At 36.9% G+C, this 19,374-nt stretch overlaps 2 protein-coding genes across 4 annotated transcripts in view; both read left to right on the top strand.

Moving 5' to 3' along the window:
• Positions 1 to 79: 79 nt before the first annotated feature.
• On the top strand, positions 80 to 3,031 carry LOC118268739 (COP9 signalosome complex subunit 7b). The gene is made up of 4 exons (XM_035583354.2): positions 80 to 476; positions 824 to 1,076; positions 1,749 to 1,969; positions 2,651 to 3,031. Exons 1-4 carry the CDS (start codon positions 282 to 284, stop codon positions 2,801 to 2,803), a joined length of 822 nt encoding a protein of 273 aa, XP_035439247.1. The 5' UTR covers positions 80 to 281; the 3' UTR covers positions 2,804 to 3,031.
• A 681-nt stretch (positions 3,032 to 3,712) lies between these two features.
• The window catches only part of LOC118268714 (protein yippee-like), a 147,510-nt gene continuing 131,848 nt past the window's right edge, over positions 3,713 to 19,374 (top strand). Inside the window, exon 1 of one of the 3 annotated variants that reach the window (XM_050704137.1) lies at positions 3,713 to 4,106. The gene's annotated coding sequence lies outside the window, so the exon portion shown is untranslated. The remainder of the gene's footprint in view (positions 4,107 to 19,374) is intronic. The other 2 variants (XM_035583309.2, XM_050704146.1) reach the window with 2 other exon arrangements.

Genomic DNA, 19,374 nt, shown 5'->3' with positions numbered 1-19,374 from the left:
ATAACTTTCAAATTTCTGTAAAGATATTAAATTCACCCGTAATTAAAAATACAACAAAACGCAAAGAGCAAATCGTGACAAACTGACAACCTGTCAAAATAAAATCGCCTTCGTTGTGTCATGGTTTTGTTGAAATCTCAATTTGTAATTCGCATCTAAACGTAATTTCGTTAATTTCGCCATTAAACAAAAGAGTGATAAAATAAAAGTTCATTAATTATTTATTAAGTGGTTTTAGTAAAGGACTTTTGAGTAAACGAAAAGAATTTGCAACAGTCGCCATGAACCCGATGTCAATGGACAGAGATGAACCTTCTTCGTTGTTATCTTTTTCGACGAACCATCCTTTGGAACAGTTTGTGTTGTTGGCGAAGGGAGCCAAGGGATCAGCATGTGCGGAGCTTATCAAACAGGTGTTAGAAGCACCAGGCGTCCACGTATTTGGAGAGCTTCTTGAAATGCCGAATATCAAAGAGGTTATTATACATTCTTGTTGTTTATTGTCTATCTTATGGTGTTTTATCGATTGTTATTTTTGTATTTGACATTAAGTCATATATTACATAATTTATGGTAATAAGAAATTCCGCAGGTACTTCTATAAAAACACCTGGTAAATTACTGATAGGTATAAAATGCAGGCCTATGCATTTCATGCAACAGGCTAGAGAATATTGATAAAGATATTGTGAATAGTGCAATTATTACCTACGAATTAAATATTAGCTAAAGGACCAATTTATATGGCTTCTTTTGGATATAAAATTGTTTTGGAAATTTTGAACACTACAAAATTATAATAGTCACAAATTAATCATTGCAGTTGGAAACTGGACCATACGCCACTCATCTGAAGACTCTAAATCTATTTGCTTATGGCACATATAAAGACTACTTGGAGAATAAGTCTGAATATTTGGAGCTGACTCCAGCTCAGTGTAAGAAATTGCAACACTTGACCATTGCTACGCTGGCAACACAGGAGAAATGCATCCCTTATAGCGTGTTACTCAAAGAATTAGATATTAAAAATGTGAGAGATTTGGAGGATCTTATTATAGAAGCTATTTACGCAGGTAAGACAATTCATCTCTATATATACAAATTTATTGCTGTTCGTTAGCTAAAACTCGAGAAAGGCTGGGCCGATTTGGCAAATTTTAAATGGTGAGAAATAGATGTTTAAGGTGGTACAAAGTTTGCCAGGGCAGCTAGTACTTATATAATTCTTCAGGGAAATAAGCATGTCTTAAAAATGCACGACATGAAAGACGTGTCTAAGGGCAGGTTTATATCTGACGTAAAATATGTCGAGCATATCATCAGTCAGAATAACGTATCATTGGTTGAGTGTGAATGTTCAAGTGTTTTTCTATACATTTGTCTATTAAGTGTTACCTAAATGTTACCTAATCGATAATATGCAACACATGTTCCATCAGATATGAACCTTCCTTAACAGCATTCTCTTAACAGTGTCTATTTTTGGGTAAAAATATACTCAATATGTATGACTGCATGGTTGGCGCGGTGACTAGGCGTCTGGCTGCCATGCAATGTGTAGCGGGTTTGATTCCCGCACGGAGCAACTCTTTGTGTGATCCATGAATAGTTGTTTCGGGTCTGGGTGTCATGTGCATGTGAAATTGTATGTTTGTAAACGCACCCATGACACAGGAGAAAATCCCAGTATGGGGCGACATTTAAAAAAAAAATGTATCATTTAACTTAATCCTCTAATGTTCCAGATATAATCCATGGCAAGTTAGATCAGGAATGTAAACGAGTGGAAGTCGATGTCGCGTTAGGTCGAGATGCTCGCCTTGAGGATGCGTCTTCCATTGCCGATGTTCTTGCAGACTGGTGTAATGCTTGCGAAGCTGTTCTCAATTCTGTTGACAGACATATACAGAGAGCCAATCACCATAAACAAAGAGCTATTAGACATCAACAAAATATTGATCAGGAGGTTTGTATATAAAAATGACATAATTTATCACTTTTAACACCATACTCAGAGTTGTTTAATGGTTACCTCTCCCAGTTCTTAGCTATTGTTTTCGATACAAAATCGTTACTAAGGAAAAGTGTAAATAATCATTAAATGTCTCTAAGTGCAGCAGTTAGTGTCATATAGCCTGAAACAACACAGTTATATAAAACTGATTAAGTTTACTATGGAGGGACCTAAAGCACAACCGCCGATCAAGATGTTGACAAGGGTTATTGGATTTTTTTTCGATTTTATGACTTCTCAGATATAGCACAAAGTCTAGAGTTGAGTCCAGTGTAAATTGTGCTGCCAACTAGGACACATAACTGGTGGAAAGTGTGTCTTACGTTATATCTGTGCACCTCTACTTGTTCACCAGATTTTAGAAATAGTGACATATCATTTTAAAATTAATCTATACCTGTTTGTAACATAACATGCTCATTCAAAGTTAAAATTGAAGCATTTATTTCAATTAATTAGGCACTTTTGAAACAACAAAATTGAATTGTCCGTTAGTTAGTCAGTCTGTCAGTGAAGAGAAGCTAGGTGCTTGTTCCAAAGTGTAGTTTCGAATGGAGAAAAGCAAGAAACTCCATTATTACTCTTTACAATCTCTCTGATACATTATTTAATCCTTTACCTTTTCTTTTTCAGATTCAGTACATTAAAAAAACGTTGAAATCGCAAGTAGAAAACGACGAGTCTGCTGCTGGTGGTGGTAGTGAGACCCATTCCGCGCCGAAGAAGAATTCTGGCAAAGGCAAGACTCCTCGCAATGCCGCCAAGTTCTGGCAGAAAAACACATAACTACTGTCCACCTCCAATCATAGATATTTAAAAATAAATCTGTAATTTTTGTGATACTGATAATAAACTTTTTAATGGCCGAAATTAATAACCACTCTTAATTCAAAATGGATTATTAAGTTTTTAACAAAAAGTCCTTATAACTTATGTGAAAAATTTGTTTTATAATCTAGATTTTTTGTTTTGTGATTGGTTATCAATTTCGGCCGTAAGTATGCTCTCAATATCTATTGGTGTTTTTTTTTCTAAGTAATTAGTAGCAAGTAGTTAAAGTTGGTGGTTCAAACTTGATTGAAATATCTCACTGGCATGCTAGCCTCTAATTCAGAAAGACAAATAAAATACTTCAAATTAGATTATGATCCTTAAAGTAGCGAATAAAACCTCAAGTTTTAGGACTTGTTTAGGCATAATATTTCTGGTATCCTATTTATTTTTCCTAATGTTATGGAGTTGAAAATTTTACAATAGCCTTTTTTATTTGTAGTATTTAGATTATGTTGTCCCAGTTAAATCATATGTAATATTTATGTAACATTATTTTACTCTATTCTCTTATCCACTGACTACCAGTGTGTATTGAATTATTTCCCTCAAAATATACTAGAGCAAAATGACAACACTACTACAGCATTTATTGCCACGTAATAGTGCCAGGCGCTTTGAAATATTAAAAATACTTTTGCAGAACTACTAGATAAAAATAATAATTATAATTTAATACTTTAGTAAAATAATAACAAAAAGAGTTATAAAACTAATTATTTACTATGGTATTCCAAGAAAAACCTATGTTGTGAAATTAAAACGCTGCAACCCTACCGGCGAAATGTCAAACGTGAGAACGGGACAAAATCGCGAGTTTGCTTGGCTAGCGAATGAGAGGGCAAACTTGACCGAACGAGGCGGCGATTTCGCCCGACATCGAGTGCCGAGCGACTGTTTTGTTGACGCAGAAGCGCAGCAAATAAAGTGCGCAGGCAGTGCAACGATTATCACGTTCGCAGGCCTCTAAATAGTGATGTAAATAACACATAGAACGTAATACATCGTAAACATTGACTACATAAAGTACTTACGACAACAATAACGAATGAAAAAAACTCTCAAGTCTAGTGTCGTGATAATTCACAGCACCATAGCAACCGGACAGTGAAAAACTACGACATAAGTGACCGTCGCGTTTTAAACAAAGATGCCGTGATAAATCATCATAATAAGTAGACATTATTGTTTTGAAAAGAGACTCTTGTTCACCGGAGTGCCACAACTCGGGGCCTTCGTGTATTGGATGAACAGAAAGGCAAGTACAAAGTTGCCCTTTGTTAGGTCTTATGTATTCACCTTTCACACAGGAGGGCCTGATTTTCATGGTCAACACTGTTTACTCAATACTCGAGCCGTTTAGCTCGTTGTCATGTAGATGTGCCGTAGTAATAACACATTTAGTTACCTAGATTACGTCGTGGAAGCCTAGAGAAAGACCTTGATTTATCAAAATAATGTTAGTTTTAATACCGAGTTGTTTTTGTAACGACCGACTCATAATTGTTATAATAGTTACGGCAGCTAAATAATTTCAATCAATACACTCGCGTGTACGGTTGAAAATAATAATAATGTATCGTGATTGTACGTAGCGTGTTATGTTTGTGTGGGTTGGGTTGATGTTCTTTGTTGTCGGAGCTGTCAGCTGTTCGCGAGGGGAGCGCGGGGCGGAGCGAGCAACTGGTCGGACTGGTCCGCGCGCGCGCCTTGCATTGCATTTAACTCGTGCCATCCGACCCTCTACCATACTCAATACAGGCTTTCTTCTTTAAATAACCCTTAAATGAAAAAAAGGGCACAAAAAGTGACATCAAAGAGTTAGCACGCGACCGCTATCAATAAATATTTATGAAGTAGTATCTGATAAAAACCCAGCAGGTAGCGTAAATTACTTTGTAACCTTCGAACAAATACTTACCTATAGATTGTATCTGTTATAGCCTATAGGTACACAACATTTAGGAAAAGCTGGGCCCATGCCAACAGCAGTAAATGCGCGCAAAAAGCAGGAATATTTGTTGAAGCGCTTTAGATAAGTATTGAATTATTGTGACCTATACACATTGGCTGCCTTCATTCGGGGCTCGTTTGAATCAGGGTTGTTGCGGATGCTGATTTTTTCACATCCGCGGATGAGGATGCGGATGCGGATTCCAGGGGGCAAACATCCGCGGATGCGGATGCGGAAGCGGATCTTTACAAAAATCTTAAGTTTTGGGAGAAAAATTTAAAAGACAAGCAATAAACTTGATATTCACAAGATTAGAAAACGTGCGCGTCGAATCTTGTCACAACACAACACAAAAAAACAGCGAGGCGCATAGCTTCACCGAATAACTGACATCGAAATTAAATACAATTGATTTCTTATTGGTCAATTAGCACGAGCGCGCGACACGCGCCACTCGCCGGACCCGCCCCTTTCTTTCTTGTCCTGACCTGCAACACATCCGCATCCGCATCAGCTCCGCATCGATTTTTGCGGATGCAGATGTGGATGCGGATGCCTAAATCGATGCGGATGTTTCGCATATGCGGATGCGGATGCAGATATTCGCAACATCCCTGGTTTGAATAAATAAAGAACGTATTGAGCTTCTGATACCTAAATATTTAAAGCTGAAGCGCGGATTATATTGAAGCATTTATGGACATGAGATAAAAGTAAAGTTCGGAATTTTCTTTGATGATTAGGTACTAACACTTGTTTGGTACTTAAACCTTTTTACATGAATTGTAAAGCCATGTAATTACCTGACGACAGAGGAGTAAGAAATACATCTGTCATCAGTAGTCACCACCCAGTACTACGTCAAGTTCCAAATGCTGCTTAATCGTACACAGACAGACAGACTAGGCAGCACCGCTTTCTGATAAATCTGAACCTTCTAAACTGCGATCTCCATATCGCGTAACCGTAAACACGCTAACGTAAAGGAGGCCCATAGTCCAGCAGTGGACTGCCACAGGCTGTAGGCGATGGCAATAATGGAATGTGGTTTATACATGGGCATTAAGTCTTAAACTATGAAAGACTGATCCAGAGCTGCGGACTACCTAGCGGGTTTACCGGGGCTCCGGCTCCAAAAGTAAGAGTAGGATCGGGGTGATTTTTAGTGAGTAGGAGTCCGAACGGGGTGGTTTTTAGTCAGAGTCTGACACTCCCTCTCGTCTCGAACTATGAAAGACTACTGAAGACCCTAAATATCAGTTACAGCACTTCTTGTGTTATATATGTTTGATCTTAGTGATTTCCTATGAAATTCTGTCGATCTTGCATTAAATGCCAGCATAAAGACCTAGGCACCCTATTCTTGCTTCAATGGACAAAGGTCCTAACTACCTATAATTCAGTCTGTAGTCAATAAGTAGGTAAGGAGATAGACATGAGAATAGGCATAGATATAACTATGAAGAAAAGACGTTGGCGTAAGTTTCCAGCTTTGAATTCAACAAAAGCCATTACTTGAAGACTTAAAGATCCTCATCAAATTGAAACTCGTATCGGTTAACATACTATTATCGTCAATTTAACTAGACAGGACGTACGAACAAAACCACGAGGCTAAACTTGAACATGCATGGCTAAAGTTGGATCCTTTGTTCAATTCAACGCGGTCTGAAGTGAAATGATACGCGTTTACTCCACAAGTTTGCTTTTGTTATATTTCATAATGTGGGTACTCCAGTATCTCGGCTCTTTAGAGTACGTGGGCCATGCTTATCAGGTTTTTGCAGTGGTAATATTTTGTGCTGCAGAGTTGTACGAAGCTGTGAATTTTGTTCCGGAAATTAATGCAGTTTTTTTTTAGATTCTATCATAACTAGTTACATCTTTGCTGAATCTAGGTATCATCTGTACTCTTAGTACGAGTTTACTTTATGTTGAACGAAAACGAAACGTGAGCGATGACTAAACCAATCAGAACGCCGAACGCGCTCTCGTTTCGATCTCGTTAAACGTAAAAAAACTCGTACTAAGTCCCCTGTTTTTGGAACGTTTTGTAGAGAAAGAGAATCTACATTTACATCAAATAGTTCTTGCAAGCTTTAAGTTACACAGGTATCTATGGCAATCTTCATGAAAAGTACGAAAATTAAGACTGACACCGAATTTAATGTAGAAAGTTTTATTACTAGCAATCCACACTGCCATTAGCTATGCACATTGCACAGCAGTTGCCATAATACGAAAAGTTTAACCGAAACACATTTACCAAAAATGGCTGACTAAAACACGCTTGATCTGAAGAACTTTCGACCTATTTACAAGAGGATTACAACATGCTCAGCCTAGATACGGGATAACAACAAAATGCATATTACAGAAGCCACTCCATAATAACTATGCATCAGTCTGGCTTCCATAACGGCCTGTAATGAGATACATGGACTTGTGACGTCATTATGTAGGTAAAGCCATTATGTCAGCCTGTCAACACACTTCCTTGTCCAAGGTATATGAGATTAGTGAGCTAAGGTAACCTAGTTCTCAGGTATTGCACCTGACTGCCCATCGGGCTATTAATACTTGTAGGACTTGTGTTACTCTCTACGGTAGTTTGAGTCGAGTTTCTGATGTTAGTTGATTGGTAGGTTCGGTAAAGTTACGTGTTGTTCGTTGGCTAATGTTTTTGGGAAATCGATACTGACTATTAGTAGTTAGACAAAATTTGACGCAATTGTTGTCTTTAATCTTCGTTTAGTGCACAAAAATAGTCCATTCTAAGTTAATTGACTAATTGAAGTGTACGATATAGTTACTTAATTATTGTAATTTAATTCAATTCACCTTGAATCGTTGTATTACACATATCTGTAATGTAAAAATGTTAAGTAGTATGCTATGACCTAATGCTAGACGCATTACAAGTTTAAACCGAGTTTATTATAGTTACAGTTACATTACATTTATATGATGGATGTAAATGAACGATAAATACAGTGCAGGGTGTGTACAGGCTGCGTCAAAAGGAGATCAGCATCAATCATCAACAGCCTATAAATGCCAACTGCTGACCAAAGGCCTCTTCTCGCACGGAGAAGGTTTGAGCATTAATCACGCTTGTTCAATGCGGGTTGGCTTTCAAACTTACCTATAATTAGAAATTATAAGTGTAGGTGTCCTCACGATGATTTCCTTCACCGTTTGTCAGTGGTGTCTAAATAATCTTAGAAAGTACATAAAACTCGGAAAAAGTCACATTGGTACTTGACGTTGTTAGGTTTTGAACCCGTGCGTATGAGAAGCGGGCGTCTTAAACTCACGCCGCTACGAAGGGCTATGACGACGAAAAGGAGATATTAAGATAGAATCTGAACATAGACTGAACATCATAAAGCTAGTTACTTCTAGTGTTAGGTCTTCACAAAAGGTACCAAAAGCCATAAGCAAGTAAGCAAACAATAAAATGTTCGTTAATCTTGGTAGACTTCCAACATTTTAGTTGGCAAGCACAAACTTGTATGTTACAGAATCGAAGATGTACTGTCTTGGAGGCTTGGAGCAATAGGAATGAGATGTAATAAATACCAGCTATGGTGCTGTTTGGCGAATTAAAGCTTTTAGGCAGTCATACAACGACTGTAGGGCATTTAGTTAAAGCAATTTTGTCTGGCAAAATAGTTTTAGAAATAAAGGCATGCTTACAAATATCTGTTCTGTACATTAAAAGGTTATGTTCGTTTAGGATGTCACGCCATTTTGTGGCAACATAATTAGTTATTGCAGTCTTCCATGTGATGGATCTTTAGCCTAAACAAGATGTCGCGAACTATGCTACTTACGAATAGTGTGGGAGAGCCATGCTTCAGCACGAACGGGTCGGTTCGACCAGAGAAATACCACGGCCTCACAGAAATCCGACGTGAAACAATGCTTGCCTTGTGTTTCGTTGTGTAAGTGAGGTTACCGAAGGCCCAATTAGAATTGGGAAGCGATTCCCAATCTTCCCCGATTCGTCAACAAAGTTTAAATTCCTAACCCCAAAAGGCCGGCAACGCACTTGTTTGAAAGCACGCGCCTCGTCTCAGATTACTAACATTAAACACCTTTATCCTACTAGTACCTGTTGTAGAAAGTCCAACAACCTTTCTTTGTATGAAACTATTTCTGTTTGATAGCATTGTAGCACAATGGCAATTGTGCTTCGGTTTGCTGCGTCCGTAACTCCTTTGGTGTTTCGGGTGTCCATGGGCGGCAGCAATTGCTAGCCATCAGATGATCCGTCTGTTCGTTTACCGGCTTATAGTTACCATGAAAAAAAAATATTACTTAAGTCTGTGTAACAATTTACTAATTTGTCCATAAGCCACCACTGCAACAATGATACTTCGCCACAATATTAGAATCCACCCACAAATAAAGTGTTCCGCTAAGTGGTAGCGCGCAGAGAATGTATTGCGGTTACAGTAACCGCAGTTACTAGTACGTTTGAAAGCACGCGCCTCGTCTCAGATTACTAACATTAAACACCTTTATTCCTACTAGTACCTGTTGTAGAAAGTCCAACAACCTTTCTTTGTATGAAACTATTTCTGTTTGATAGCATTGTAGCACAATGGCAATTGTGCTTCGGTTTGCTGCGTCCGTATTAAATGTCGGTACGCATGCACACTGATGCGGTTTAAGGGTTTCGCATGGACATTGGTGTTCGTGGTTTTCGGCATCCGTTGTATAATCTTTTTAATTTGTTACTAGTGTCGTATTTCAGTAATTGAAGTACTGAGCGTTGTTGGTGTGAAATTGATGTCAGAAACCCGCAAATAAAGCTGCGATTAATAAAACAAATATTCACAATTCTGTGTGCAACATAGTAAATAAATGAGCAGGCAAGAAAGAATATGTCGACGAAAGGTTAAAACATCAATATTTATGTACCTAATTCTGAGTCTGTCCTTCAATCATATGGCAAAAATAGATTTGCATGCAGACGGCCAGATATAGAGCCTATTTCATATTTATAGGTCAGACTCGATTAGGCTGAAGCTAGGAATATTCCTAGCTAGTCTAGAAATAACATTGATTCGTTATTTCTTAGTGTAACAAACTTATATATTGGTAGAGAGTAAAGTTAGAATATAGTCTAGACTAATAAACAAAATTGAAATGTCTGTTGTAACATTGAAATAACCGCTCTTTACTACATACATACTAATATACACACGATACAAACAGCAAAATATTAGGTTTTCAATTTTTGTCTGTGTATCGGTTCTTATTATCTGTGAAATGACTGGACGGATTTTGACGAGACTTATTGGCTGGTAGCTGATTTACTAAGGAGTAACTTAGGCTACTTCTATTAGTCACAAAGTCCGTAATCCACACAAGCAAAGCCGCGGGCATTAGCTAATAGACAATAAGTTTTATGAAATAGTGTTTGCTATCTTACTCTGTACATCGATATTAGTAAAGGTCAATTCGTTCATTCATGAAGGTCATTTTGACTAACAATTTTAATGTAGTTCTTGATGGTATTTTCACACCATTTAAACCTTCCTTCCACCATTTCAATTTCTGTACAGTGGTATACTTCGGTAGTCTTGCTAAAACTCGAGAAGGGCTAGACCCATTTGGTCATTTTTGTTCTTGAATTATTTGTAAAAGTTCGGTAGTTATAAGATTTTCAAGTAGTTAGTTGTTACCATAGTCTGTTATTATTTTTTTAAAAGTTAGGTAGGTGCCTTGAATCGTGACAAAGTTTCCATACGAGTGAAGTGGTCGGTGCAGAATATAAAGAAGCATAAAAGTTGCGAAAAGTTGAAAACTGCAGTAATTTGTGAATTCCGCTCGGATGCGAGTATTCGATATGCTTGGGGGAATTTTCTTGACTACATAATGGTGGAGCTTGATTTATGATCTAACAATTTGTGAGAAAAATAAAAAGGGCACTGACCAAAATGCTCTTTCCTCTAAAATTTGACTTAGAGCGAGGTGCAACCCGGAGTTGCGGAGTACCTAGCGGGTTACCGGGGCTCCAGCTCAAAAAGCAAGAGTAGGAATGGGGTTGTTTTCAGGCAGTAGGAGTCTGAGACTCCCTCTTACCGCACCCAAGGCGGGAGAAGTCATTGGATGATTTTCCACCCTCAAAAAAGAGAGGTATAGTGGTGGTTAACAAAGTATTTGGTTTGTCGCAAAATTCAGTTATTTCACTAACTGTTATTTCAAACAGGTTAATCAATTTCGAAAACTGCAGTTGCAAGTACAGACTTTCTATTACTTAACAATGCACATAGCGGTTGCGGCTACTATTACGCTGATGTTGTGCAACATTTTGTAACTTCAAAACAAGCTTGTGCGAATTTTGATGGCCTCCAGCACAAGTAGACAAGCTCTGGAGTCCCCGCTGTGCACCGCCTATTATAGCAAGGGAATCTACGACTCTCTTGTTTCTCGCTATTCATGGTGACACATGACCACTATGCCACCGTCATTTTGGAACTCACTGGATGGACAGCTGATCTTTACCCTTAAATCCTGTGGTCCTATTGGAATGCTTCATCTCACCCGCTCCTGGCAACTATGACCCGCCACCCGAAGGATCGCTCAGGGTGTATTAGTAGAAGTTTGTGCAGACCTACAGGTAATAAATCTCATTTAACCGCTACACGAAGACCATATCAAGCTACAACAACATGCTTTTGTGTGATAATGATCTCCATACGAAAGCCCATACATAATCTAAGATAACTTAGGATAGGTCAACGAACTTCAATCTTATTAAGGTGAGCCTTGAAGTGAGCGATGGTAACGATAAAATGGCCAACTTGTTACAGCGGCTTGTTAAAAAGTTTGGTGTTCTCTGTTTTTGTTCTATGATGTGGAATCTAAAGGATTTTTTCGCAATTTAAGTAATTGCACGTCATGTGTGTGGTAATGGGTTCAAAGTTGGTGCTTTGTTATAGTCGCGAAATTGGATTCTTTTTTCTGAAATGTAGCATGGCTTACTCCATTTATTTAAACGTATTATACATAATACGTTTTGTTAAATTGTGTTTTTTTATAATGGATATGAATAATTATCCACATATTACTATGTTTCATAAATTTTACTACCACATAGAACTAGGATAACCATTAATCATCTAGCCAGATCCGAATAAAAAGGTTTTTAAAACACTCCTTTGCAAGAAAAGTAATGAGATATGCATTTTCAATTCTGTCGTTCTTCTCTGAAGTTTTATTCAAACTAATTGATCTTAACGTCTATTTTGAGCGGGAATTCATTCAAATGCTGGCATGGCGCCGGGATTAAACAAACTTTGTGCGTTGTCACGATCATTTTAAGGAGATTAAGGTCTTGTTTACATTGGTGTAAGAGCTTCTATTCTGTAATGGATTAATGCATCAATTACATTAGGTATTTTTGATGGTTGGTAACAATTGTAATGGTTTTTGGTTTGAAAGAAGAGATGTAGAGGATTTTTATAAGAAGTTGAGAGAAGATTAAAGACCATGAAGAAGTGTTATAGGTTGAAATGAAATTAAATGATATTTATTTATGTAAGTAGGTTATAAAATAACACTTTTACACGTCAATATTTCAAATAGCTAGATGAGGCCGGCTAAATTCTTAACAAAAGTAATTAAATAAAAAATACGGTTTACTCACGTACATTAAGGGAGAAAAGCTCTACTAGTTTTAGCAGCGTGCGCAGACGCGGCGAAGTCATGATGAAAAATCCTTCTGTGACTCGAAACTAGTAGAAGTTTTTTCCATTTTAATTTAATTTTGTATGTCTCATGATAGTTATTAAAAAAAAACTATTTTAATATTACAGAGACGGTATAGTTGATATACGTACACCTAACTAAAGTTCTGAAAAATTGAAAAAGTGTATGGTCTTGCTTTGCGGTGGTACTTTCTTAAAAACTGATTTCCCGTAGCTCTATGTAGCTTAGATACTGAGACCAGTAAATATAAACATAATAAAAACATCATGTCTTTATTATGTGTATGTTTTTTACATCATAAAGTATTTCACGCAAGAAAAGTTTTATTTTATGAGGAAATAATTTTATATAAGTAAGTAGGTATACCTAATGCGCTCTAACAAGGTGCGGCTGACAGATTCAGTAACGATTCGTATCACTCTTGACAGTTGCTGCGATTTAAAAATTATGCTTTAATATTTTAGCTGTATCACATTCGTATTATGTTAAATCATTCGGATGCGTAGTTAATTAAATTAAAACCAACCGGAATGTTCTAGTATTCAATTAAAATCTAATGAAATGAAAAATAAAGTAAAGTGTTATGCGTATAATCGTAAAGCCATAGTCGTGTTTAGTGACACTACGGCTACGATGGATAGGTAGTCGATGTTTTTTTAGAATAAAAAAAAAATCGTGCGTCGTTCAATTATCATTCTTAAAAAACCTTTAATTATGTGGGTAAATCTCACTGTAGACGCGGCTCTCTCTGCCCAAACCACAGTGACATTATCTGAAGAAATATGTAGTAGGCATTTTTCTAGACATTTCCGGCTTGATAATGCGTGGTGGTACTTAATCTAACATATACAAACTAATATATCCTTGTTTTCTTCACGGTTTTGTAAAACTGTAACTCTGAAACACCTCAGGGCTCGGTCATAAAATATTTTTTTTGACAAGTATATACACGTAGTTAGACTGCACAACTAAATAACACACACATTTAATGAAAAAATCAATGAGAATTAAATGTATGCTGCGAGTATCGATAGCGATAAAAAAAGATTTCTCTAATGTCCATCCCTAAAGAGAGACGTCAACGTCATACTGGCATCTGTCAGCCGCACCTTGTTAGAGCGCATTAGGTATAGATGTTTGTTTTTTCTTGAAATCGATTCAATTTTTAGTAGTGCATTTGAATAGCACTAAATTTAAAATAGTTTGATTTGTTTATAAATGTTTTATTATTTCTAATGCACGTAAGTAATGTGCATTCGACCAAGATTTATATTACACCCACTTTTTGTTAGTTTTGATGTAAATCTTATGAAATTGGATCAACCGCATATTTTAAATCTGGCTTCTCAAATTCGAACGTGGCTACCTAGCTGGTTTACTGGGGCTCTGGCTGGAATAGCAGAAGTAGGAACGGGGTGGTTTTTAGTCATCAAGAGTTTGACAATCCCTCTCGCTTCGCCCAAGGCGGGAGACAGGCAGATTGACGGACAGTTCAGTTTCACGTTTCAAAAGTACCTAATTTAGGATTAATTGAAATAAATGTCTTGACTTTGACTTTTGAAAAGTCATTTAATGATTCCCCCCCTTAAAAAACCGTAAGGTTAACTCACTGTTACTTGGAAACTAGGTTGGAATTTTAGTAGGAACGCGAAAATAGCTGGTTTCTTTAGACCAAAGACGTTACTTTACTGTGTAAGGGGTAGTTGGAACAATAGCCTGTGTTTCTTTCAGTACACACTTAACTAGCGGTCTTGGAGCGTGCCTTTGCCAATGTTTAACTCTTGTGAACTGGAGCAAAAAGTTTCGTCGGTGCTGTAAAAGAGATTTGAGTGCCATACGTTTTATGGCTGAGTTTTGCACATGGATGGCTGGGTTCTTGTCAATTCGACGCCTTTTCTTCTCTAGTTCAAGTTTTATATTCTAAGAACTATCTGCACCGAATCAACTGTTAAATTCTTCGATATCAACTGTTTGTTACTTAGATCTGGGGGCACGGCAGTGCCCCCGCCAAGTCGAGCAAAAAAAAAGCGGCACGGCCGTACCATCCTTTTCTCGAAGCAATTCGGGCCTTTTTCGACCCCCTATAATTCGGTTGTGGATAAAGCAAGAAACCTGAATCTTCAGTAACTAATTTGTATAAACACGGAATATTTAAAATTTCAGTCAATTTGAACCAGTAGTTTAAGAATGACAACTTGTTAAAGTTTCTAAATTTTGTCACTCACTGACTCACCGATCATCAAAAGTCCAAGGCACTTCTAGCAGACTTAGAAGCTTCATATTTGGAATACATTAGAGTTTAGTGTCTTAATCATGGAAAAACTTAAATATTTTGTAATTTCGGTCCAGTTTTCCAAATAACCAACTGCATCAATAACTTTGTAATCCCATATAAATATATGGGATTACAAAGTTATTTATGCAGTTGGTGGTTGGTGGTGGTTATAAATTTAATAGGTGTAGATAGGTACCTACCATATGAGGCAAGGGAGGGGGTATAGGGTGGGTAAGGGTGTGTTTAGCCCATGAAACTGAACAACATTATTACTTGTAAAATGGTCGACGTAATGAAAAACACATGATTGGACATGTCTTGAGTACGAAAATCTAATAAAACAATATATTATAATTTAAATCTGTTATATAGCTAAAAAAATGGAAAATATCATAAGACCTTTAACAAAATTCGTTAGAAGTAGCATGGTATCAAAAAGAAAGGCTCTACAAAAAGAGTGAGACTCCCATCAAAAACTTCCTGTAAAAAACCCAAGGCGGGAGCTCAGTCTTTCTACCGTTCAAAAGTTGTGAGATGCAAATACCAATTCGGTTAATCTATTTAGTGCTACTTGAAGGACCTTCTGTCTTAAGTTATTACATAAGTTATTATCATGCCAATATTAAAAATATTTAACGTTTTAAACAAATAGATCGTTTCTTGGACATCGAAAAAAACTTGATTTGATTATTAGTATGTATCACACTACACAGCACGACGGGCCAGCGACCAACAGGAACGAGAGTTTCAATCGCGTGAGGCGCGAGAGACTAAAGAATCTAATATAATATTGTAGCATAAAGTTTCGTTTTCATGCGATGTAAAAGTCGATTTTTGTTTAAAACGTTAAATATTTTTAATATTGGCATGATAATAACTTATGCACATAACTTAAGACTGGGTTCTTGTCAATTCGACGCCTTTTCTTCTTTAGTTCAGGTTTTATATTAGAACTATCTCCACCGAAATTCATCGACATCAACTGTTTGTTACTTGGATCATAATTATTATCTACTTGTGTTTGAAACCTTATTTGATTTTTTTAAACGTTACCCCACATTTGGATTTTCTCCTGTGTCGTGGATCCGTATACAAACATACAAGTTCACATACACATGACACCCAGACCCGGAACCACATTATGTGATCACACAAAGAGTTGTTCCGTTCCTAGCCAAAATCTGTATAACTGTTTACACATTTCTTAATTTACAATCTAATTATGTCCATTTTGTTCCACCTGTGCCTCGTGTTTCGCCTAAATGCGATAAAAATAACAAAAAAATCACACACATACTTTTATTTTACGAGTAACTCGTTATAAAATGCTTCCAAAACATGTTAAATGTAAAGTAGAAAATTATTAAGATTAATTCTATTTACTTAGTTTCAACATTTTGGACTCAAAAGGTCGTAGTTTAAATTGATGGGTTTTAAAACTGAATTAGGCAGTCGATCCTCAGGGAGATCCTTTTACAGGCTTTGGATTTGGTCTCGTAGAGGGACGTTTAACAAATGGTGGGCCGCGACCCACCTCGGGGCCACGAAAATAATATGCTAGGTCGCACCGCACCGTTGTAATTGTATCTTAGTTTATAGTTTAATATCAAAAACGAAAATAAACAGGTCAATTAAATTCTTGATAATGGGATACAAATTGGTCATCTACACTCACTATATCTACACTTCTACAGAACAATTATTAGACATCTTTTGATACATAAAGTATTAATCCAAAACTCAACAATATTTGGTAAAAATTGACGAAATATAGCTGTTTAGTTTCTAAGCTTTTCAGAGTAGATGGTTATTGCGAAGAAACTGAACCGGTGCAATCCCTTGTGACCTTTTTTTGAGGGGGAAAATCATCCAATGACTTCTCCCGCCTTGGGCAAGGCGAGAGGGAGTGTCAGACTTACTCACTAAAAACCACCCCGTTCCTACTTCTGCTTTTCCAGCCGGAGCCCCGGTAAACCCGCTAGGTAGTCTGCAGCTTCGGCTCTTAGAACCTGGTCCTTATTTTCGCAGTAGTAGTATTGATGATCACTTTATACAAACACGAGTGATTAAACTGTACATTATTTCTGAAACACACCAACAAATAACACAAATAATTGTCGACCTTTAACACAGACAGATAAACATCCAAATAAATCAGAGAAAGTTAATTAAAAGCATGACAAATTACGTTTTATTTCACACAACTCACAATACAGAAGGAAAATAAAAGAGAAAAGAATCACTCACCAACCATAATGAATCGTTTCAGTTTAAACATTTTTAGCTAATGTCACAATGGAATTTGCAATAAATGCCATCGAAAAAGTGATTAATGAAGACTATAACAAGCTTTTATAAGCCAAGAAATAAATGGATGGATGAGGAAAAGAAATTCTTAACAATCTCATGCTGATTGCCAGGGGTATTATTAATATTTTTCCCTCTCTAATTGTGAGGAAACTGAGCGTAATCGTTACTCATGGGAAACGTTCTGATGATTTTAATGACTTGGGTTTTTCTTCTTTCTCGTGTCAAGTAGGCAATGTTTATGTTCAACATGCTACTGCTAGCGGCATCGTCCGCGTTCCTGTGAGATAAAGAGTGAATGTGTTACTCCAGACCATAATAAACCTCTGTTCCAAATTCCATCCCGATCCCTTCAGCCATTTTAATGTGATTGAGTAACAAACATACACATAAACATACAAACTCACATAACTTTGGTACTCAAAGTTAATAATGGCTTTAGATAGAGTTAAAAGCCACATAAATATTGGAATATTTTTACAATTAATACTTCTAATGAGTTGTGGTTTTAATTTTTGAGGGTATTTAACAGCATTATCAAAAGACTCCATGCATCTCAAGCGAGACTATCAATTGAAAACTAAACATCGAACACAATAATGAAAGTAAAAGAAATAAACCAACATTTGTTCAAATACAAATGTACCCAAACAAAAACTCCTCCAAAAATACACTAGCGAAAGCTGGAAACTTGCATCGGTATAGAAACTGAGGCGAATTTCGACCCTACTGTAACCCAAATACCGTGCTGCAACTCATTTGACCTGCACCCCGTTATGTAGGCCATGACGTCACTATGCGGAGATGCAACACGATAAGGGAAAGTCAATCGTTCTAGGGTTATAACGGGGTAAAATAGACGGTGACGTCTAGGGGCCTACTCCGGTTCTCGAATCCGAAGTTTCGTTTAATCTTCGGCCGTAGATTTTATTGATTTACTAACAAAATTACTTAAAATAACGGTTTTTTTTTTAATTTTATATCAAAACCTATTTATTAATTTTTGTTCACAAAAGTTCGCAATAAATAGAATTGTAGTATGCAATCTGCGAAGTTTCCAGACGAAACTTCGTTTTTCGTTGAATTAGAGTACGATCCCTGAAGGGTTAATTTTGTCGTCAATCAATTTTACTTGTCACTGTCTGTTCATTGGAAGAATTTATTGACGTGTTCGTGCTTCGGTTGGGTAGTTAGTGAGTTTCTTGGATTTATTGAATTAAATTGTAATTATGTATTAATATGCTTATTATGCTATATTTTGGGTTTAATTCGAAATGTGATAATTTCTGATTTTTGGGATCTTCTTCTGTTGTTTAAATATTTTTCTTTAACTCGTTAAAAAAATGACTGCACGGTTTGCGCGGTGGCTGGGCAACCGGCTGCTGTGCAACGTTTGCCAGGTTGGATTTCCGCACGGAGCAACTCTGTGTAATCCACAAAATGTTGTTTCGGACCATTGTGTCATGATTATGTGAATTTGTATGTTTGTATACGCACCAAAGGCACAGGAGAAAATTCTAATGCAAAGTTAAAAAAACCCAATAGCAGTACCTAATATAACAGGTGTCAACCACTCATGATTGACGGCTCATAAATCCCGCTATAATTAGGCAAAGACAAATCTTTACCAACAATACAAAATGGAACCTTTTTATCATAGTATAATTATTGAATAAGCTAATTATTTCCACAACAACAGTTTAATTGCTTAATTATATCAAACAAAGGTCACTACGTGTTTACAATTAGTGGCCATTTTGTATTTTATTTATGCTCTGTTGCCATAGCAACTGACTAAATCGCGGGCCGGTTAACTGAAAAATGTTTTATTTGAATATTCGTTTTGACTTCAAATGATTGGACGTTTGGGTTTTCTTTGGAAAATGTTAGGAATGATTTATGGAATTAATTTTCGTGTATTTTTCCGAAAACAAAAGAAAACAATCACGACTTCCTTTTAACTCATGTTGTATGGCGTAAAAGTTACAGAAAATCGACGTGAAACAAGGCTTGCGTTGTATCCGTAAGGTTACCGGAGGCCTAATTACCCTCCTTCCCTATCATCCTAATCTCCGATTTTCGTACAACACTTAAATTCCTAACCCTCAAAAGGCCGGCAATTGACTTGTAACATCTATGGTATTTCGGGTGTCCATGGGCAGCGGCGATTGCTTACCATCAGGTGATCCGTCTGCTACCGACTTATACCATAAAAAAAACTTGCCAAGAGAAATCACTTAACCAACCTCTATGCAACAATGTCTG

Source organism: Spodoptera frugiperda, chromosome 2, assembly GCF_023101765.2.
Source record: "Spodoptera frugiperda isolate SF20-4 chromosome 2, AGI-APGP_CSIRO_Sfru_2.0, whole genome shotgun sequence".
NCBI lineage: Eukaryota > Metazoa > Arthropoda > Insecta > Lepidoptera > Noctuidae > Spodoptera > Spodoptera frugiperda.
The sequence above is the reverse complement of the archived record's forward strand: the minus strand, read 5'-3'. Positions and strand labels throughout refer to the sequence as shown.

Excerpts from the sequence above, each read along its gene's own strand:
- LOC118268739 (XM_035583354.2), top strand. The coding sequence starts at position 282 with ATGAACCCGATGTCAATGGACAGAGATGAACCTTCTTCGTTGTTATCT. Across the intron at positions 477-823 it reads AAATGCCGAATATCAAAGAG|TTGGAAACTGGACCATACGC; the intron begins GTTATTATACAT and ends TAATCATTGCAG. Across the intron at positions 1,077-1,748 it reads TATAGAAGCTATTTACGCAG|ATATAATCCATGGCAAGTTA; the intron begins GTAAGACAATTC and ends CTAATGTTCCAG.